This window comes from Zophobas morio, unplaced genomic scaffold (genome assembly GCF_036711695.1).
Source record: "Zophobas morio isolate AGI-343-1 ecotype UQ-CSIRO unplaced genomic scaffold, CSIRO_AGI_Zmor_V1 ptg000006l, whole genome shotgun sequence".
Classification (NCBI taxonomy): Eukaryota; Metazoa; Arthropoda; class Insecta; order Coleoptera; family Tenebrionidae; genus Zophobas; species Zophobas morio.
Genome location: NW_026972111.1, coordinates 13,360,187 through 13,384,282, shown reverse-complemented (window position 1 = coordinate 13,384,282; position 24,096 = coordinate 13,360,187). Strand labels below are relative to the sequence as shown.

The 24,096-nt window shown below is 33.9% G+C and overlaps 1 protein-coding gene across 1 annotated transcript in view; it reads right to left on the bottom strand.

Moving 5' to 3' along the window:
- The window catches only part of LOC135123655 (uncharacterized), a 482,510-nt gene that overhangs the window by 263,093 nt on the left and 195,321 nt on the right, over positions 1 to 24,096 (bottom strand). The window contains exon 2 of the mRNA XM_064048495.1: positions 19,090 to 19,310. Coding sequence (XP_063904565.1) covers positions 19,090 to 19,310 — 221 coding nt within the window. The remainder of the gene's footprint in view (positions 1 to 19,089; positions 19,311 to 24,096) is intronic.

Sequence of the window (24,096 nt, the reverse complement as noted above, 5' to 3'; positions counted from 1 at the left end):
GTTAAAATAATGTAAAAATAATATTTTTTTGAAAACCACAAATTTGACGTAACTGTTATTGAAGAAACTGACAACGGGTTCGTTGGATCGTATGATTTTCCTTCCACAAAGTCTTTCATTAAATCATTATTATCTAAAATTTTGGTTAGAATGAATGAGGAAAATATCTATGAAAGAGAAAAAATTGGTCGAAAGTTGTTTCCTGAACTACAATGAAACACATCCAGCATTTTCGAGTTGAATTTTTTCTTTACACAATTTTGCGATAACGTCATCAACATTTTTGCAAGGACACGTATATCAACTTGGAGTGGTGTAGTGTAATATTAAAAAGAACAGTATTGTATTCTCAAAATTTTCTGAGAAAATGGAGTGAGCCGTTTCTGATTTAATCAATAAAATAAATTGACTCGTTCATAAAATTTTTTCAGCCACCTGTTTAAGCAAATCTAAAAATATGAATGCAGTGATAAATCACAAGTAAAGACCGTTCATATTTTGTATATAATTTATGCGGCAAAGTTTTGAGATGGCGTCATCAATTTTTTGGGGGTATTAAACAGATAGATTTTGATTAACAATTTATGATGCTTACAATAAATTGAAAACGTCTGCAAGTTTTCAAAGTATTCAGTTTTGCAATTCTTGATTTATTTAATACAATAAATTGACCGATTCATAAATTTTTATTGAGTGATCCTGTATAAGCAAATCTAAAAAGTGAGGTTCTTAATTTGATCAATAAAAAATTGGTCGAAGTGATAACCGCTGTAAAGTAAAACCAAGGGCATAAATAACACCCCTTGTCTTTCAGCACTAAGTAATAGCAATCGAAATCTCAAGTGTTTATTTATGTTTATACTTCGAAAGAATGTCACATAGAAATTAATTTGATTTGCATGAATGTGTCTTCTCAAAACACAGGACTAAGATTATTAATTTAAACCACAATCGAACAAAATGTTATGAATATTATAATCCTTATTTTATCATTATTATAATAAAGACATGCGTATTCTTCACATGTTCGAAAAAATGGGGTGACTCGTTCTTAATTTGACCAATAAAAGATTTGTGATGACGTCATGAACATGGATAATACTATGTCGGTACGTGATTATTTTAGTAGCCATCATAAATGATTTTTCTTAAAGTCTACGCATGTTCTTCTACTTTCAGTTTAGGCGCGACTCCCTTATCCACTGTTTCCTTTCTTATTGCAAAACCCGATTTCACCGATTTGCCAAGCCGATGTTTAGAGAAGTTTTGTATATTCGGCTGTTGTTTCATTTAATTTTTCTTCTTGCACTGTTTTTTTTTCTTTCAATAAATTGTACACATTAAGTATAAGCCTTTGGAAGAAGAAAAATTCGTTTCTTCACCCCCGTTGTTAATTTCGAAATTCTCTTCATGAACATCCACTGCTGCGTTGTCTTCGAAATTCATTTTCTTCATTTTCAACATTTACGGCTCCCATTTTTTTAGCACTTACTTCATTCCACCCGTCTCCATATGTTTGCCACCAGCTTACACGGCTAAAATAATAATCTTACAGCTAATTCTTATATAATAAAACCACAGTCGGTACAGCAAAATGAACAAAACGAATAAAACGTCCGGCACGGTCGTTCCTTTCTGAACGGTTCGTCCTGGACCTGGAGACGGTGACCTTGAAACGGGAAATCGCGCGGGGAGGGTACGGCGACCCGGGAAGGGGCGCGGTGGCGGAACACAATGCGTGTTTGACGGTGTCGACACAAAACCCGGTAACGGCGGTACGGTTTTTGGCTCGGGGGCGGCGATTCAAAAACGGTACGCATACAGGCAGAAAACCCAAAACGGTACTTACGATGATCGGTTCTTTCAGGGCTTTCTGGGTACGCGTCCCGGTTTCCGGCCGGCAAAAATTCGCTTCGTTGCATTGGATATTTTTATTATTTTTCTTAAATTTTACTTTTATAAAGTTATCGAACTTTATTTTCATTAAAATGCCATTCTTTTTGACATATTTTGAGAGAAGTTGGCAGTGATTAATTTGTTTACTATAATGTTTACTTCCCCAGAACACCAGGAAAATAAAAATTTTCACGGCGTTTCGCCACCCACGTTGGCATTATCTAGACTTGTCTCAGCAACGAGAAACATCTTAAAAATTCCGAACTTGATTGACGCGAAGTTTTGTGTCACATTTGCTATTTTTAGTGAATTCATAAAATATTATACCTATAGTTGATTCAAATAGGATGATTATTTCAATGAAGTGTCCACTCTATTAACGAATAATTTTATGGGGACAATTGCTTTATCTGCGTTTATACATCCATAAATACATTGTACTTAATCACTATGGGTACAAAATTTACTTGGGTGCAAAAGTTACGTATGTTTTATTTCTTCTATTCTAAATAGTTACCCCAAATTAGAACAAAACGATTTGATCTCTAGTCGGAAAGACGCACTTGTGACGTTGTTTTAATGGCAGCGTTATTGATCAATTATAAATTTATACACTTTTTCTAGCAACTCTAGCAACTTTTCAGACTTTAGAAAAGTGAACGCACTATTTAGTTACTAATATTAGAACTTTGTTTAACAACACTCCTAGAACATCCAAGCAGATAATTTTACATAAATTACCACAACAACTTGTTTATAACTCAAGCAGCTTGATTGATTGACTTTTTCAAAACTGCTCTCAAATAAAACTTTAAATGATTCTGGGAGAATGTGGTCAACATAAACGAGATGTAATCGGTTCGTATTAGAGATTTTGTGACATATTTGAATACCACTCTATAGTAGTGCACTTTCAAACGAGTTTTAGCTGAATGATATGAATAGAAAAGATGTTTTAGTTGATTGATCATGAGTAACGTCGGATTATCATACATTACTCTCAACTTCACAACTCCTCTTCGAAGCGACTGCGACATTTAGATAAAGAGTATTTTCGAGTTATTGGACATACCATATTGAAAGCATCTACAAGGTTTTAAAAGTAGGTACTTACTTAATGTCCCACGACAATGCTGCATCTGTATAATGCCATACAGCAGCAGCATTCATACATCAACAAAAGCAACAACCTTTACATTTCCTATAAAATATTCGCTTAAAATTGTAAATATTGTTTTCTGTGTTATTGTGATATTTCGTGTATATACCTATTTTTCACCTGCTAGAGCACGAACGATTATAATCATTCTAATTTCTTCGTCGGATCTGACTGCAGAGAAATTTCAAATTAAAATTGTTCGTGTTTATTTATGTCCTGAAAGCGTAGGATTGCAGCGCAGTTACTGATCACACAGGAAAAACAAAACTTCTGTGTAGTCCTTACTCGACGAGTGTTACAATAATTAAAAAAAATTATGACCTCCCGTTTAGAGTGCAAAGCTATTACAACAATTTAGCAAGTCCAATACTTCTCATTTTCTATCAGGTTCATTTCAATTTGGCAACGTGTAACTAGAGAAACACTGAAGCATGGAACAAGAACCCATCATCGATTTATGTTTATTCTACGTTAGGTTTATCAAGGGCTTAAGTGTGTATCTAAATCTAAGATAAAACAAAAACTGATGTTTAACCTACGATTATGGCGTTTCACAACATCGGGCCCTTTCGTCGAATACACCGATGGCCTGATTAACACTCCGTAAATACTTACGCCGCGTGTTCGTAGGATTTTGTTTTATGCTGTGAGGGCTTTCAAATTTCAAGTGTTGCAAAAAAGGAAACAATTTGCGAAACTGAATAAGGAAACTAAGTCGTTCTTAAGATGTTTTCAGACTTAAATGTGGATAATTAGTCGAGTATTAAAAATAAGTTCAAGTAAGAACACAAGAAAAACTCTGAGCAACTATACTGACTAATCTATTATTTGCAACCGGTCGTCAAAAATTGGAAAATGAAGGTTTATGCTTCAGATAACTGTTATTTAAGATTAATGATCTCTAAAAATTTTAACTCGCGAACATTAACTGTCGCTAGATCTCTACGCTGTGATTTATTTTATGAAAGGCTAGTGGGATAAGAAAAAAAAACGTATGTTTGAATATACTTATTTACAAAAAAGGCTTTTATTAGATTTTTTTTTATTTTTGGGGTAAGCTCGTCGAGACCTGTTACCATTTTTTTTGTACATGTACTTGAAAACACCCTGTAACTAACTCCCTTCTACATGAGGTTTTTAGTAAACTAAATAACAAACACCAGTAGACATGAGTCAGTATCAGTTGTTTTGATTTTGACACAACTTTCTTAACAGAATTTCTTTTTTGTGCAGTGCTTGGAAAAGTACTTAATTAGTGGAAGCTGTACGTTCAAATTTAAATAATCACTATGCACACTTAACACCACAAATATATTATCAATTATTTTATGCAGTGGAATGAGCTGGCTCTGTGCCAACTAAAAATATTAAATGTCAAAACAAACAAGAAAAACCCAGAAAACAAATTAAAAACTGAAACCGAGTTTCCATTACCAAACAGCATAAATTAATGGCCCAACGCGGAAACTTTTCGAATACTGACAATAAAGCGATCTGAGCATGAGTGTTAGTCCGATTAATTAGCAGCATCTCTGGGTATTAGCATTATGGGAATTAGCGTTAATTAAACAGCTCATAAATCGGAAACCCAGATAATTCAAAATTACACTCTTGCGAAACTTTCCGAAACTAAATAACCCTTCCAGTAAAACTTTCTCCCATTCTCCCATTCACTCGAAATCTTGCGCTCAGCGGCGTCAAATTTTATTTGCTCACTTATTAGTAGCATTTTAACAACTTCAGGTCAAATATTTCACTGAGCAATTTCACGGCACGGTTTGTCTGCTCATCACCTCCGGAGCAATTTTGCAGTGTCAGTGCGTTTACGAGCGCCCGGAGGCGGCGTCCGTTTTGCGGCCCCGCGAAACAAATCATCGGTTCTGTTGCGGCAGACGAAACAAGGGTGGAATCGATAACTCGGTTCGTCTTCGGAGGGAAAGCGCAAGTAAACAAAACGACCGATCGCGGAGGTGTCAGATCGTGTAGAGCCCGATCCCGTCGCTGATGTCCTCTTCAGCCGAAAAAACAGCTCCGGAATAATTCACGAGACGCCATTTTTGCGAACGCGTCTTCTGCTGGGCCTTGACGGCAATTACAGCCCTCCCCTGCGCCGCTCCCGAACCCTGGTCGAAGTGAGGCACGTGACGCTGGCACTTTCTCGGGAAGTAGATTACAGGAGTTGATATATTTCGGTAAATAAAATTTCGAAACTCAGGTCAGTGGGAGGAGAGAAATGAAAGTTTGAAAGATACAGTTCATTAATTAATTAGCAAATCTTTTACGCTGGAGAAACGTTACAGAAATCGATCACCTAAACTGTTCATTTTGATAACCGCAACGGTTGCATTAGAAAATTAGAAATATACGTACGCATAAGTGACCTTTTGTCTAAAATGATGTTACAATGTTCTGTTCGTATTCTGAACATACGACCTTAATTTCTTTGAATCAGAAGACATTTCATTTTGTATGTACTTAGTTTTTCTTGAAATTTGGGCTATACTTAAAAATATTCAAGCTCTGTTTTCTGTACTTTTTCTTAAACTTTAAACTTTATTTGTTTTCAAGTTGCAAGACTAACTTCATTTTTTTTAAATAGGAAGTCAAATCGTCAATTTTTGAACAGAAGATTTTTTCTGAATTCAGAACTGTATCACATGCGTACACATTTTTAAGTAAAACGGCACATAAAATGGTAAATTATTTATCTATATATATATAAAACAAAGTCGTGTTAGTTACGCCGTTTATAACTCAAAGACGGCTGGACATTTTTTTTTATTTTTGTATTTTTGGATTCGTCTTCATCGGGAATAGGATAATAAGTATTAAAACATTTGGAAAATTAAGAAAAAAAATTAAAGATTAAACAAATTCAAGTTATGACATTTGTAATTGTGTGTGTCGCATAATAATTGAAGCAAAATCAGCAATATCCGCCACAGTGTTCTTTTCAATGCCGCGAGCGAGAAAATCGAGTTTTTCACAATAAAGCTTCAATGCAATTAGACTGCGGAATATTGCGAATCAATCCACTGCAGATGAAGAATAAATCGCAAGAGAAGAGCACCGTGTTACTATGGCCCGACTTCGTGCTTCACAAAAACAAGAACACAGAGAGGCCATACTTGAAACGCCTCTGTTGGCAAGGAGAAATCGTCGAGCAGAACACAGTGATCAACAACGTCGAGCCGTAAAAAGAAATTAATACTCCAAGTGTTAATTTGCTCGCATCCTTTCGTTCGAATTGAAGAAGAAGAAGAAGAAGAAGAAGAAGAAAAAAAAGAAGAACGCGGATTCAATCCGACATTTAAGGTAATTTTTGTTAATAAGAGAATAACCTTCATTTTCGATGATCATAGATCAAATTATCAATGACCACTTCGGTTTTGACTTTACAAATCCATGGACAAATTGGCCATAGAATTGGATCATTGTAACCGGTTGAAGACTCACAGCATAAATTCTGACAAATTTACTTCATGACCAATGTGTAGAACCAACTCGATCGGCGTCAAACGATCAATAACGCAATGAAAAAAGAAATTATTCAAGATTTGCAGCAAATACTTCATGAACATCATGCATTGATTCGGTTGTTCAAAACTACGTTGGATCGTATGCCAAGTGATGACTCTAAAGTTGTGATCAGAGCAGATAAACGACCCGCTGGAACACACGAACCGCAATTCAACGCTCCTACAATAGACGAAGTCGCAATTATTGTTCTAAGGTGGTACGAAGCCGAGTCAGCTAGTTATGAATAAATTCTAAAATAGAAAATTGTAGTTAGCTTTGAAAATACTGTCATCGACTTGTCAGTCTATACTGAAAACCAAGCAAACTTCTACATCCAGGTTTAAAAATATTTCAGTAAAACACTAAAATGGCACCATTAACGGAAACTGAACGGATAAAAATGTTGATGATGGTAGGCTATGGCGACAGACATCGAAGCAATACCGAAGTAGCAGCACTTTTTTTTTAAACTCATCCCAATCGAGAACAGGTTCTAGGTCGACCGTTTCAGTTTTTGTGCAGATTTAACGAAACTGGCAATCTTAGAAATCGTTTAAGAGACCAAAAAATGTTACAAACAACGAGAACTCTTTTAATATCATGCTAGATGTAACTGAAAATCCGAAAACTTCAGTGCAGTTAGTTGCATTAAACCAAATAAATTCTCCAACGGAAAAAATATCGTCCATACAAAATTCATTTACTTCAAGAATTGAGTGAGGATGACTTTTACCCTAGAATCTAAGATCAAGAAGAGTAGATCAAGCAACCAGCAGGATGTGTTTTCAAGATGCCTTTGTATCCATCGGCAACAAGCAGTTCCATGCAAAGGTACAAATTTTCAAAGAAGGCTTGGCAATCACACCGGTTGATCTGTCAAAGATTGGACATTTCTATAATTGGTAAGTGTTGACCGGCTGCACACCTAGTTAAAAAACTTATTTTTCACTTTTTAATTTTTTAACGTAAGGCATGACAACCCATCGATTCTTTTACGTTTCGAACATACCATGGCCATGCAGTTTTTTTTTTAAATTAACGGAAATACTGGGGTGCGAATAGGTAGAATCGAGTTCAATATACAAGCTTTGGAGTGCAGAAAATTATTTCATTTAACTATCACCAGTCTATCACTATGTACGAGTAGTGTAGCAACTTGATAAACAAATTATTATTTTTTTATGAGTCTACTTTTTGTTTAAATGGGGATATTAATCGGCATAACTGTAGATACTGGTCCAATACAAATTTACACTGAATGGAGGAGGTTCATACACAGTACCCTCAAAAAAATTATGTTTGGTGGAGCATGATTGGTCGCCACATTGTCGGCTCCTTCTTCATTAACGGAAATTTAAAGCCTGACAAATACCTCCAACTTTTGCAAAAAACTATTATTCGCAGAGATATGTAAAAGACAGATAATGGTAATAGCTTTCCTGATCTGGGGCCAACATGTATGATCTACAAAATGCAATATTCTGTCTCGTCTATCCTTTTCTATATCAGCACCAATGTGGATGCTGGAACTATGGATTACCAAGTGTGGCTGTATTGATCTCTCTCTCAAAGGTGCTTGTCTTGTTATTGGCCCGTTCTGATGGCGGCAATTATAAATAATCATAACCACCCGTGCTATGCAGAAAATTACACTCATCTCAGAGATATATATTTACAGCAAACCCAGGGTAGTTCCAGTGGCGTGACACTGGTTTGCGGTTCGTAGAGGCCATCGTATGTTAAAAAAAAAATCTTATGTACGCCAGTGCACTCCATTATTGAACTGTGCTGGGTGGGATGAGTTTACAAACGCGTCAACTGAGCACTCCCGTCATCACATTCTGGGTTTGCTGTACATACTCTGGGTAGGGTTTGTAAGTAGTTAATGAGGTGTCATTAACTCATTAAACAGTATAATTATGAGTATGTTTTATGATTTTTTACGTCATTAATTCTCAATAAATTACACAATTAATGAGGCCAATTTTTACATTTACCAAATTTAATATTTTTGTTAATATTTTTCTAAAAATTTTTAAATCGTCAGCATATAAAAGACATTCTGAATTCAGGTCGTTACCGATGTCATTAACAAACATAATAAAAAAGAGGGGCCCAAGAATGGACCCCTGTGGTACTCCAGAAGTGACTTGAATTTCAAAAGATTGAAAACTGCTTGAAGTTACAACTTGTGTTCTGCCAATCAAGTACGAAGGAAACAATTTGACAAGTGCATCTGATAAACCAAACCTATCAAGCTTCTTCAGTAATTTGAAGTGGTCTAACTTGTCAAATGCCTTGGAAAAATCCATGTATACACAGTCTACCTGAGCTTTCGCATCAAAAGATTCCGACACATACTGAGTGAAACTGCATAAATTTGAATCAATAGATCTCCCCTTAAAGAAACCATATTGCTGGGAAGATATACGAGCCCTAACAACTAAATATTGGGACACAAACAAATTCTCAAAAAAATCCGGTACATATTTTTGATATCATTCAATTCGTTTGGACTAAATGCAAATTTTGCATGGGCATCTATTTTGGCAGAGAGTGAGGTATTTTGCAAATTAATAAATTTTCTTAGAGCGCAAACATTGTCACCCAAATAAAAAATGTGCAATTTTTGCTGACATTTAAATGTTGGGACACCCGAGAAAATTTGCTAAGTATACCATCGAAATACAAACGTAGTGGCTGGTAAATGCTGCCATTATTATAGGGATTGTAGCATTTCATACTAGTGTTGGTTTCACTTAGAAGAAAATAGTTAGTGGTGGGCTAATTTTAGTAAAATTTCTGAAAATAATAATTTCGCAGTACTGCATGGGAAAATCGATAAGGCAAAGTGAAGATTTGTTCTAAATAGCTTAGTCGTCGATGGTAAACATCGTAAAATATTACGCAGACAGAGGTACCATAGGAATAAAAGATAAAATTACCCGTAGGCCACCACTTGTGAAGTCCCGTGATCAACCACAACTGATGAAAATTTATAAAAGTGGACGACGGAGTGCTTCAAGAGAAATTACTACTTGCTGGAATAGCGATAACCAACTAAATGTTTCAAGACAATATTGTCGCGAATGGATACACAAATCAGGCTTTGGTTTTTACATTGTAAATCTTAAATAAAGCTATCTTTGATTGACTTTATTATTTATTTATATTATGTTAGGCTAAAGTAAAACCACAACTAAAAACTGCCCATAAGAAAAATTGGTTAATATAACCAAAATAAAAATTGGAGAAAAGTAGTATATAACGCTGAGTCCAAATTTGATGTATGGGTGAGATAATAGTCGAAAAAGAGTTATTGAAATAAAAAAGGAATTTTAATATGGATTATCTTAAACAATCAGTCAAGCCTGCAAGCGGAAAAACGGTTTGGGGGTGCATGTCAATTAACGGAATTCAAAGACCAGTTAACAACGTTCATGGAAGGGAAATTACAAATTCAAACAAATGTCAAGAGACTTTGTAAAAAAATATTAACAACTTCTGAAGCAGTCTATCCTGTTGATATTTATATTTTTCAACAGGATGATGCTTCAAGTTACACACCTACAACACTTATTACAAAGAATAATAATATAAATGTTTGCCCTGACCATCGAATTGCCCAGATCCTAATCTAGTAGAAACGGTATGGCGTGAAATAAAAAAATATTTAGGAAATCATCCATAACAAGCGATTGTCAATCTTCAACACGAAATTTAGCGAGTCTAGGATACGGTAACAACTCCTGTGTATTGCAGAAAATTAGTTGAAAGTATGATGGCAAGAATTCCTGCAGTTATTAAGGCAAAAGGAGATGTGACCAGTTACTGAATTTGCTGTGTCCCAATATTTATGTGTCACAAAATGTTACGTTGTTTTAGAGTTTTATGTCACTGTTTGAGTTAGAAATCAGTTTTTGTTGTGCTGTAAACATTAACAGTTTTGCAAAAGGAAGTAATTTTAAAATTTTAATTATCTAAAATAAATTACATTTTTGTTAAAAAGTTTGGTGATTTTTTTATAAAAATTTTTGTTGTCCCAATATTTAGTTGTTAGGGCTCGTATATGAACACCCGAACGTGATTCTGATTACCGATGTTATTATACAATAATAATAATTCAAACACTTTACAGAAATTGCAAAGCAAAGTTATAGACCTGTAACTTTCAATCTCATGTCTGTCTCCTTTTTTGTAAATGGGACAGATATTGGATTTTTTCCAAATGGAAGGATACACCCCAGATTTGAGAGATAGATTGAAAATAATTGACAGTGGGAAAGCGAAAACACTTGCAAATCTCTTAATAAAAATGAAGGTATACCATCCTGTCCAGCTGTTGTCGTATTTTTCATGTTTCTTAAAGCAGAATATATCTCTTGTTCACTGAGAGAATTTATGAGTAAGGAAGGACAATTAGAAGACGAGTTTATATCGGATACATTAGATAAATTCGATGGAATATAACATTTTTGAAAAAAAGAAGCAAAAGAATTTACGATATTCATGGGATCAGTTATTTCAGTGTTATTATAGGTCATTACTCTTGGAATAAGATTCTCTTTTTCAATGTTGCGGATATACTGCCAAAAAAAAATTGGATCAGAATGGATTTTGTTTTCAATGTTGTGGATATAAACCGAGTAAGACAGTTTGATTTCTTGGTTAATTTCTCCTCGTAGAATTTTGAAATCATTATAACATTCAACATTCTTACATCTTTTGTATTTAACCCACAACTTCCATTTAAATTTGAGTTTGTGAACATTTTCACTGCCAAACCATGGGGGATAACGGCGCTTCTTAAAACGGCAGTTTTTAGGAACTGACATACTGAAAATGTTGTTCAGCTTATCATAAAAAAGCGAACAGGCTGTCTCAACATTATTACAGTTTACCAAGAAAGACCAATCACTGTTAAACAGTAGTTCGTACAGCCCTTGAAAATTTGCTTTCTTGAAATTGTAACTTGAATTACTTAAGTATTTGGTGTCAGCTACATTTACAAAATTTAAAACAATTTCCAAACTTGGATGATGATCATCTTCTTTAAGCAGCACATCAACATCTCTTCTGACTTCGCATTCTTTATCACATAAAACTAGATCTAGCAGTCTATTATTATGATTATATGTGTTGTTATACTGGCGCAATGTAGTAAAACCGAAAAAATTTAGTAAAGAACTTGTTTTGGTGTCTTTCGTATGAGAATTTATTAAATAACTAGAATAAGTTGGTATATTAAAATCACCAAGGATAATTACATTCTCATCCAAAACTAAACAAACGACGAGAGTAACTCAAAGAACAATTCCACATCTGCTGCAGTGACTTTTGGGGCCGGAAGAATATATACCACAATGAAATTAATAGTCCTTGAAGTCACAAAAACTCGTAACAACTAAAATATCAATTAATGGTAAAGCATTAAATTTGAAATTATCAAGATTATGTTGGCATGAGGTCACATTTGAATTAACTACGAGTAACACACCACCTCCACCTTGACTTTCCACCAAAGATAACTTTCTGTCACTTCTGTAGATAGTATAACTTTCATTAGAAATTTCAGAATTCGACATAGAATCATTTAGGAATGTCTCAGAGAATGCTACAACGTCATAAGTGCAGCTGGATAACGAGTTGTAAAGTTCAAGTAACTTTGTGTTGATACCTCTAACATTCTGATAGTATACAAGAGGACGATGTGTGTATTTTTGGAATTAAAATCATTATTACTAGGAAAAAAATTGGTCTAAAGAGTTTAGACAGTACTTCCCTCGCTGTCGGAAACTTGACGACTGCATGCCTATTGTGTTTTTTTTCTCATTACATTTTTGTAGTGGGAATTTAAAAAAAAATTGCGATGAAGTCATCAACATTTTTGCAAGGACACGTATATCAGTTGGGATAGATATATTGTAATACTAAGAATAAAATTATTATATTCTCAAATTTTCGGGAAAATGAATTGGGTCGTTTTGAATATTGATTTGTAATAATCAATAAAATAACGAAACAATTTACTCACGTATACATATCAGAGGCAACTGAAAATCGTGTATGTATAAACATCCTTAATTTAAGATGACAGGCGTAACAGCATACGTGAGAGTCAAACAGAGAAACTGTAAACAAAACGACAATCGGTTTTATTGCGTCGACTTCCGCTTATTATATAAAACATTGGATTTTATTTTAATTTTTGACGGTGGAATTCACAATTGGTTGATTTAAAACATGTCTATACCACATTCGCGGAACCTAGTCAGCTATGTTTCAACCGAGTTTTAACTTTAAAAAATTTTGTGTCTACCAAATTGGGTTGGTCCAATGTAATACTAATAATAAGTGTTGCCTTTAATTTGATCAATAAAATAAATTGACTTCATTAATTTTTTTGAGCCACCCTTTAAGAAAATCTAAAAAATATGAATGGAATGATAAATCACAAGTACAAACTCATCATATTTTCTGCATTTTAGATAGGATTTATTTAGCCAAATTTAAGGGTGACGTCACCAATTTTTTTAGAAGGGATGAACAAATACATTTTGAACAAAAGTTTACCATGTTTATAATAACTTTAAAATATCTCCAAGATTTCAAAGCATTCGGTTTTGTAATTCCTGATTAAATCGATCAAATAAATTCACGCATTCATTAATTTTTTTGAGTCAGCCTGTATATGCAAATCCAAAAATATGAATGGAATGATAAACCACAAGTACAGACTCATCATATTTTGTACATTTTAGATAGGATTTATTCAGCAAACTTTTGGGGTGACGTCATCAATTTTTTAGGGGGGATGAGCAAATACATTTTGATAAAAAATTTACCATGCTTATAATAACTTTAAAACATCTCCAAGATTTCAAAGCATTCGGTTCTGTAAATCCTGATTAAATCAATAAAATCAATTGACGCATTCAATAATTTTTTTCAGTCACCCTATATATGCAAATCGAAAAAATATGAACGGAGTGATAAATCACAAGTACAGACTCATCATATTTTTCACATTTTAGATAGGATTTATTCACCAAATTTTAGGGTGATGTCATCGATTTTTTTAGGGGGGAAGAGCAAATACATTTTGATAAAAAAATTACCATGCTTATGGTAACTTTAAAACATCTCCAAGATTTCAAAGCATTCGATTATGTAATTCCTGATTAAATCAATAAAATAAATTGACGCATTCATTAATTTTTTTCAGTCACCCTGTATATGCAAATCGAAAAAATTTGAATGGAATGATAAATCACAAGAAGAGACTCACCATATTTTGTACATTTTAGATAGGATTTATTCGGCAAAATTTTGTGGTGACGTCATAAATTTTTTAGGAGGGACGACCAAATACATTTTGATAAAAAATTTACCATGCTTATGATAACTTTAAAACATCTTCAAGATTTCGAAGCATTCGGTTTTGTAGTTAATGAGTAAATCAGTAAAATAAATTTTGCGCATTCATTAATTTTTTTGAGTCACCCTGTATATGCAAATCCAAAAAAGTCAAGAGCGTCCAGTGAATTCGCCGGAATAATTTCTGTACATATTCGTTGCAATAGCTAGTAGTGTAATTCGAGTTAAAGAAATAAATCTTTGAGTTTTACCTACGCCCGATTAATTATTCGCCTGTCAAACGTAACATTGGTGTCAGAAGTGGGATCAATTGTGAAAGAAATCGGGTTTCGAATTTGTGTTGCTGCTACTAGGGGAGACCGGAACTAAGTGAACTTTCGAGAAAATTCTCTCCCGCGCTAATAGTGGAATAAGCGAATTGGACTTTCATCACCTGACACTGACTTCGAGAATAGACGTCCGTCAAGACTCTAGAAGTTTCTAGAAGAAAATTTGATGCCGACTACCACAAGAGCGCAAACAGTCAACATGGAGGAACAACTGACAAAAATAATGAAAATGTTGAACGAAAATCAAAGAATAATGGAAGAAAATAGAAAAGAAGATCGAAGAATAATGGAAGAAAATTTAAAAGCGATGAAAACTCCACTTTTGAACAGCCGATGCGAAATCCTCCAAGTCGTGCGAAATGAAGTGGATAAGGTAATATTTTAAATCAATTAAGAAAATCAAAGGCAATCAAATCTGTGGTCCAGATTACGTTCCTGCTTGGTTTTTGGTCGATTACTATAAAAAAGAGCACGATTTTGTAAAAGGTCATTAACTTATATGAATTCGCTCAATTAGTTTCCTCAGCAGACAAACGATTACAGATTACAGGTAGATGTGATTTAAGGTTTCAAGTCATTTGATTTGAGGTAAAGAGTGGTGTACAGGACTCTACACTTGGGCCCTTATTTTTTGTTCTACTGTTTAACTCTATTTGGAGATACATTTGTTGCCCAACATTGATTTATGCCGACGACCTGAAAATTGTTAAAGTGATTCAATATCACAGTGACATGAAAGATATGACATCATAAAAAGAACTAATACAAGTCAATCAATAAATATATTAACACCTTGTTCTCTGGAATAAAGTTTACACAAAAAATGCAGGGCGAAGAACAAGCAATGATTTTATAAGAATAAATGTAAAAAATAAAATCGAATTCGGCATATTCAAAGCATCTAGAGCCACATATGTACAAACACGCAGCCATTAACAATAGGATAAATATGATGAAAATAAAAAACAAACAAAGAAATTATAGAAGATACAACAATAATACAGCAAGACAACAACAAACATTAGATATAATATAACTTACACATGCATGACATTCACGTCGGAAACCTGTACAACATAAAAATCGGTGTTGATACTGAAAATACAACGGAAAAAACTGACTAATACCAAAAATCAAAGAAATAGGAAATGTAAGACACATTATGATGTTTAAACAAGTCAGTTTCATCAATTTATAAATTGATGTTTGAAGATTTAACTTCTTTAACTTCATTAAATTCATCGAATGAACAGAGCGCATGTTTGACAAGAAATGCTTTAAGTTTCATTCTAAAAGCAACAACAGGCAGGTCACGTATTACATAGGGTAAGGAATTAAAAAACTTTGGACTTCAATAATGAAGACCAACTCTAGACCTTTGTACACGCTGGGACTGAATGTCTAAATTAATTTTAAACGAAAGGCTGCATTTTCATGTAATTTACCACGAGTCAGCAGTAGCTCATAATTAATTCTTATATAGTTTAAGCAAACAAAAATGTAAGCCCTAAGTACAGTAATAATTTTAGTGTTTTTTCACTAGCAGCCTGGACGCATGCAAATGTCGACTCATTTAGTGGTAGCAAATTCAACTTTTGCTACCACCGGTTCAAAAAGAAAAATTGAGGTTATGTACGCAATGTTTGATGTGATTATTTCTTAAAAAGTGAACAAATGTGTGCTACAAACATTACTTGAGTATACGCATGGTAGTTGGTAGATGGTACAAGATAAAATGATTAACTCAGCGACAAATATAAACGGTTTTCTTTGTGTTGAAGATTTAGATTAAGTTTGATTAGAAATCAAAACAAAATCATGTTGTGTCAAACAAATGAACGTTTATTTTTCAGTTTATTGTCTTATGGTTTCTACTAGTGAAAAAAATAGTATATTAACCACGGTTGCAAAGCCACTTCTAGACCTCGCACTTAGAGCCCTCGACGCTGCGCGTCTCGGGTTCTAATTTGCGCTCGGTCTAGAATGCTTGGCTCTGTAACCTTGGCTAATAATATACTATTTTTGAAGTTTAAATATACCTAAAATGTGTGTTATTTGAATGAATTAAACTACAATACTTATAAACATTAATCGTATATTTAGTGCAACTAATGCAGACAAAACATTTACTTAGAAGGTAAATATTTTTTCCACAACTCAATATAAGTTACTTATGTGATCATCCCAGCTTAGACCCTTATCAAGACAAACACCTAAAAATTTAGGACCCTCTAAATTTTCCTAAGATGGTAAATGTGTCAAGGAAAAGAAAAATTGCAAGGTTTTCGCATCATTTAAAGTAAGAAAGTTTTGAGAAAACTATACGAGAGAAAAAGGTACCTCAAAAGACCTGAATTCAGAACGAGATATAGAAGCACCACGATATTTCATATTTCAAAACATTGTTAAATTAATCTTCATATTCATAATATGCCCTGATATACCTGGATTATTCAGAAATGAGAAAAGTTCTGTGTAAATTTTTTAAGACTTTTCAAACTTAGTCAATACAAAAGATGTAAAATTTTAATCAATTTCAGAGTTGGTGGAGTTCGCTACTAAGATTTATTATTGTTACAACATAGTTTCGGCTATTAATTATTCTTTACAAACTATTCAATGTTTTCATTTACGAAGTAAAGTTTGTCTACAAACAATTAGTACAAACTTTCAAACTTTTCAGGATCGGAATTCATAATGAACCGCTTCCACAAAAGACACTATTTTCTTGGTTTTATAAATAAGTGTACTTAAAACGTAGCCCCAGACAAAATTACGACTGCAACAAAGAAAACCAAATGTATTTAGTAAATACCGGACGATTCGAGCGGGTTGGACGGATATAAAGTTTGCAGTCGATTTGTAGGGTCGGTTTCGTAAAGGGATGACGGATGAGAAACAGTCTCCTGGAGACGGAATGGGACTTTTCTTGAATGCGCATTGTGCGTGAACTGTTCTTCCAAAAAAGATTGCTTTCCTAATAAAGAGTGAATTACGTTTTATTTGTTAGAAAATAATCGGAAAATCTAAAAATAACATTAACTTTATTAAATTTGTTAGAACTCGGCTTGGACAACAATTAAATTGATTTCTAAATGAGAAAGAGAGAGAAAGAGATATGACTACTAATTGCTTTAATTTATATCTGAATTATCTTTTTTTAAATTGATTGATCTAAATTAATTATTACATATTTTGCATATTATGATAATCTATTGCATATTTGTGTATGTTTAGTTTGTATTCACTAACCCAATTCGAGCGATTTTTAAATATATCTATTATTGTCTGTTTACAGCAACAGTTAAGATCTCTTAATTAATATTTTCGTCGAACAACTAAATAGAATCCCGTTGAATCTAGTCATTTCAGAACACTATGCTGATTCTGATACCTGAATAATACGTTTATTATTTGCTCGTACAGTAGAGATACTTGGAAATGAACTCATCAATGAGTGACATAATGAACATAGTCATGTTTGTTGAATAGACTTTGTTATTAACAGACAATTTCCCTCCTTTCTAGATATTAATGTAGGGAGAACAGTGATAAGAACTTTAGCTTTCACTTCTATAGTAAACCTATAAGTAGATATACTTCCATTCCCTAAATAATACCTTACCGCATTGATCGTTTCTAATGAAAATGAGATCTAAATTATGAAATATTTCGTTTGTCCATATTCGCAATCTTTGCTTTTGTTCATGCATGAGTTTTAGTGATTTTTAATTTTCATTTATAAAACTGTACCAGTAAAATATAACTGGTGTTTATATACGTTAATCAAATGCTGAAACAGCTGGACATGAAGTTTACCTGATATGCAAATTTACAACAAAATCCCGATAACTTCAAAAAAATAACCACCACTACTTATAATTCAACTTTTAAGTACATCAGATTAAAAGTAAAAAAAGAAGTTTCTCGAACCCTATAGAATTAACTACACTTATGATTACCTTTTAAATGTACCTTTAAATCAAACAAACAGGAAACGTCAACACTAGTTAATCTACCATGAAAGCATATTCAATCATCTGTTTACTCACCACACCACGTTAAATTTAATTTAATATAAATTTAAATATGTATTTAATCCCACCACATACGCTTGATGCATTAATTCCATGACTATAAAATGACAGACTGATTTGCTGCCATGCAGAGCTCATTCAAAATAGTTCTGTTCCATTAACTCGCCGGTCTCATCTTCATTGTGCGCACTTCAATTCTCCGTTTACTGTCAGCTGATCTGAATGTTTTTAGTTCATTTAGAACTACATTTAACTTTATTACTATTAGCGTCACGCGATTCACAATGAAAAGGATTCGCTCCGATGGAATGACAAGTTCGTTAATCGATATTCAAATTTTCTAACGTATGTGAGCGAGCTTTTAAGTCTGGAAATGGTTTTCCCATTTGAAAATAGTATTCAGTTTATATTGTATTGAACGAAATAGAAATTGAGTTTTCAGTTTTTATTTAGAGTTTCGTGCATATAGGTTATCATATTTTATGTCGAAAACAACCAAAAGTTATGGGCCATATTTTTGCATTTAAATAGAACCCTCGATAAATTTAATCGTAACGTAAAAATAAGATAAAATGGATTGTGATGTTGCACTAGAACGTCCGCAAGAAAGAAATAAAACACATAAATCACGCAAATCACATTCGGGAAACTTTGTTTAGAAAGTAAAATAATAGAAAATCATGTCAGGCGAAAACGTGAAATTTGATCACCATAAATTTAGGCAAAACGCTTAATAACACTTTTTAGATTTTTCAGCGAAAGCAACACTTACCTGCATGTATCCGCCTTCGCAGTGGCTGGCGTTGAGCAAAACTCCTACTTTAAACTTGTTGAACTTGATCCTAAGGATCCAGTCTTTGGGAGTTCCCCGGAATGACCGGAACCTGTACCAGCACGTCATCGGTTTCCCGAAATTGTCGCTGGTCACTTCCGGACTGGCAACATCTTCATAAATTTCCACAGTCTTGTTACAGTGGTCTTTCTTGGGGTCGGCTGCAACCAAACAATTTGTTAGTTTATAGGTTTAAATTCTATCACATTCTTAGAAGAATAAAATTTCGTATTTAAGTTCTCTCGCATTGGTAATTATTATACAGGCTGTTCATTTTATCTGTTGACGCCTGACAACTTTTGCATAGGCAACATATTATACACCCCAGAGACAACTTCGTCCAATTTTTTTTTTTTTAATGAGCAAACATAGCACTCACAGAAAAAAAATGACAAAGATGTCAATACCAAATGACAAAATTGAAAAAATTAATACTCAATTTATTAATGGATCAGATTACAACGAAAACGAATTTCTAATAAATGTTGAAAATGCCATTTGTCATCATTTTGGTTCTGATCATTACTATCTATGGGTTCATTATTATTTAAAAATAAACATTAATCTAACCTGTTTATGAAACGTAAAATGGGTTGCCTATGCAGAAATATTCAGGCGTGAACAGATAAAATGAACAACCTGTATTTAAATTTCCTATGACGAAATTTGGATGTCATTTAGTAAAATAAAATGGATGTATAAACAGATATACATGTAATGAAGGCAAAAACGAAAAAAACTTCATAGAAAAAAAACGACATCTTCATGAAATGATCAGTTGATCACTATGGAATGAAAACAAATAAGCAGTTATTAACTAGATCAGAATAAGCTAATTTTTTTCATGACAAACCTGCCACGCACACAGAATTTATGACAAACTTTTTATAGATATATTTGTAACTACTTATTTATCACCACACTTCCGTATTCTGCGAAGTTTTTACAGGAACTGCTAAAAATTTACATCAGGATAACATATCATTCAATAACTACAGACGTGAGTGTTTTGTTATTATGCATAGAAAGAAATGGATGCGCAATAAAAATTATAATTGGAATGGGTCTTGGAATTCTTATTTGCCGTTTATTTATAACAGGGTAATTATTTTCGGGGACTGACTAGGCAACCACTTATACCTATTTTAGAGCTTGGAAGATTTCATCATTCCTGTAGTGGTGGAAATACCCCAGGTAAAACTTTTTCTCTTTCTACCTACCAACCTACCTATGTCGTAGAACTTTTATGAAAAATTTTGAAATTTGTCTTCAGAATTATTTGTCAAACAGAATTTTTGGTTTATTGAACGTTTTACTACTCTACTTAATTCTGAGCAATGAAAGGATTTAGTGATCAAACAAAACAAGTTATATTAAGTGTGTTGGATTCTCTAGAAACAAACCATGAAGTTGTGCAAGTTAAGAAAAAAAGAAAAACAGAACTGGCGGCCGAAATGTTAAAAATATCTGAAAAATCTTTATATAATTTATAAAAAAAGACAAGGTTCAAAGAGAATCTGTCCACTACTATTAACTAGAAATATAAAAACTTAAGTAAATCCTGTAGATTTAATGTCAGTCCGGGAAATTATGTATACAATGATTCCATCTAACGAACACGTACCCAGTGGCGGCTCGTCAGATGAGGCAAGTGAGGCGGCGCCTCACAGCATATATCTTAAGAACAGATTGACTTAATTTGTAATTAAAAAAGAGCCTTCAATGCATTTTTAGTTACAAAAATATGTTGAAATGGCCGTACGATTTATGCTCCTAATTCTTTAACTGAAGCGGCCAGAACGTCGGTTCACTTGAAGCAACGAAGCCCAATCATAGACACGGATTTCCATGGCTCAGCTCCTATACTCCTATACATGCGTTCGCTCGGAACTGAGGCGATATCTTCGGTGATTCTCGGCCATTTTCGGCGTATTCATTAAACCATTTTCCCATTTATTTTACAGAACGGAAGGGCTGCAGGGTGCGTGGGTAATTAGCATGAAGGTGAGTAAAAGCCCACGTGTTGATGTTTCGTACTTTTGTCTCTTTCATAGGTACAGGTGAGTGAAAAATGAATTCCGAGTACCATATCGTCATGTTCCTTCTTGAAACGCTGTTTTCACGGCGAACCGAGCAAAACGTCGGCAAATTTTGCTAAATATCGAGCAGTCAAAACCGTTAATTCATTTAACCTCCACTGATAAGCGACAGAATCGTCAGTACTCCAAGTCTTTTAAATCAACTTGGTACGAAACATATAAATGGCTCTGCCGTAATATTTGATGTCCCGGGATATAATAACGATTTAAATTATTTCATCCGAAATACAAAGTTACATGAAAGTTCCAAAGTACACATTAAAAATTTCATGGGCCTAAAACCTTTACAAAGGAACACAACAACTATTCCTGAATCCCTCCAAGAAAGTGCTAGTTTGAACAAAATTTTGACTTGTAAAAATATTGTTGATTAAATGTGTTATGGGTATTATTATTAATATTATTATTATTATTAGGACCTGCCACTGACCCGGAAATGACCGGTATTCGGGCAAGACTTCTATCATTACTAATTAGTAAGACCAAGTAATATGCATTAATCACATTAATTTAATTAATTTGATTATTAATATTATTATTGTCAAACTTCTATCATCGCCTCACCACATCAGACAGTCACGAGCCGCCACTGCACGTACCTATTAAGTCATGTTAGGGAAGAGATACCGGACTTTAAAGTTGGGCCCAGGACACTAACCACATGGATCAGAAAAGCTGATTGTAAATTTTATAAAAATAACAATCGATTGTTTCTAATGGAGAGACCATTCATTCATTAACCTAAGAAGAACAAAATTTTTGCGTGAATATCAGCACCACAAAAAAAAACAAAATTTCACACCATGTTTTTGGATGAAACATGGATATTTAGTAAAGGTAGTACAGAGTTTTTATAAATGATTCTAAGGGCGTAGTTGGCCATGAATTTAAAAAATCCCGCTTGGTTGAAATTATGTCTCATTATGGCAATTCTCACTTGTCAATAATGTCATTTGTAACCTTCCATTTAAAGTTATAGGTAAGCAGATAAAAATGTTGTGCCTCGGTGGGATTCGAACCCACGTCTCCAAGCATTCCGGGCTGGTATGCTGACCACTACACCACAAGACAACTTATCTTTGCTCTGCTTACCCATGTGTTATTGTGCCGCTACAGTACTCCCCCCCCCCCCCAGCGACACAGCGCGCGGTCGTGCTGGGGTGCGAAGGAGATAGATGCTGGCGTCGCCCCTACCACTCTTACGGTCGTTGTTCGAACCCTGGCGGTGCTGCGGACCCCGAACACAGCGGGCACATGGCGGTGGCAGAAGGATGTTGCGTGCGCGTTTCCTGTCGGTGGTCACCAATATAGGTAAGCAGAGAAAAATGTTGTGCCTCGGTGGGATTCGAACCCACGTCTCCAAGCATTCCGGGCTGGTATGCTGACCACTACACCACAAGACAACTTATCTTTGCTCTGCTTACCCATGTGTTATTGTGCCGCTACAAAGTCATCGTTTTTATTGTTTTAACGTTTTTCACGTGTGAATTACAGTAATTCTCTTTAATCCAACTCCAAACAACAAAATAGTCGTTTTAAAAACTCTGTTGGGGATTGCGTAGGCAAATTTTGTTTTTGTGCTACGAAGCGAAGATCGTGAAAACTGTTTATTTTGACATTTAACAGTGTCTTGTTATCGCAATGAGATATTCGTAAACGAAGAGTTCGTATATTCTGTAACCGCTTGTAAGCCAAATCCGGTGATTTAATAATTCAAAAAACATCGTTAGAGGCTCACCTTAGAGATGTAATCAACAGATTTGTTCGAACTGGTGGTATCAACAAAAGGAAACCTGCTGGAAGACTTTCAGTATCTGAGGAAATTATTGATAATTTGAGACGACTTGAGCATAATTCGCAAATATCTTTGACAAGATTTCCGCAACGGTCAGGAATTTCTGTTGCAACATGAAATTGAACAATGGGTATTGACGAAAGGATTACACAACATTTTTGAAATTAAAAAGATAGTGAACATGTGGCTTGAACAAAATGGTTGACATTTTCAACATTTACTGTGATGTTCAACTGCAATAAATTTGTTTCTTTTTATTGCATTGAATTAGTTTTATTTTTTAGTAAAATATGAAACATTTAGGCAACCAGTTATCCAGATGCGTGTGGTATCTATACTGCGTCCTTGGGGATTTAGTAAAGTTCAAATCTGAGAGGCGGCACGTTTTCGTGACCTACTTCGACCCTATAATTTTCAATGTGCATTTTAATGAATATAATAATGATACAGTGTCATTAATCGATTTATGTGAAAGTTATGGCCTCATACCTAATGTTAATTTCTGTATTAGATTTAGAAATATTGTATACAATGTATTCAGTAACATTCCAAAAGATAAATTGCAGGTTTATCCTTTAAATCTCAATTTATCTGATCACGTAGGAGTTGCATTAAACTTAAAAATTGGTAATGATTGTATTATGGATAATAATTTAAAAATTGTGAGACCTATATCTGAATATGGTAAACTTAAATTTTATAATATGTTATCTAAGATTGATTGGGATTTTCTTGACACTGATATAGAACCCAATGATAAATGTACTATGGTTTTAAATAATATCTTATACAGTTATGTTAATGCTTTTCCTGAGAAATATATCAATTATAATTCGAAGAAAGCTAAATACAACAATTCGTGGTATACAAATGATTTAAATAAAATGAGAGAATGTCTTAATTTCTTAAGGGAAGCATATAATTTATACAAAACTTCTGATTTGAAAAATTGGAAAAACAAGTACAGTGCAATGTATTATGCAGCTGTAAAAAAAGCTAAAATTACAATATTGACACATATATTAAAAAAAAACAGAACAAATCTAAAGCTAT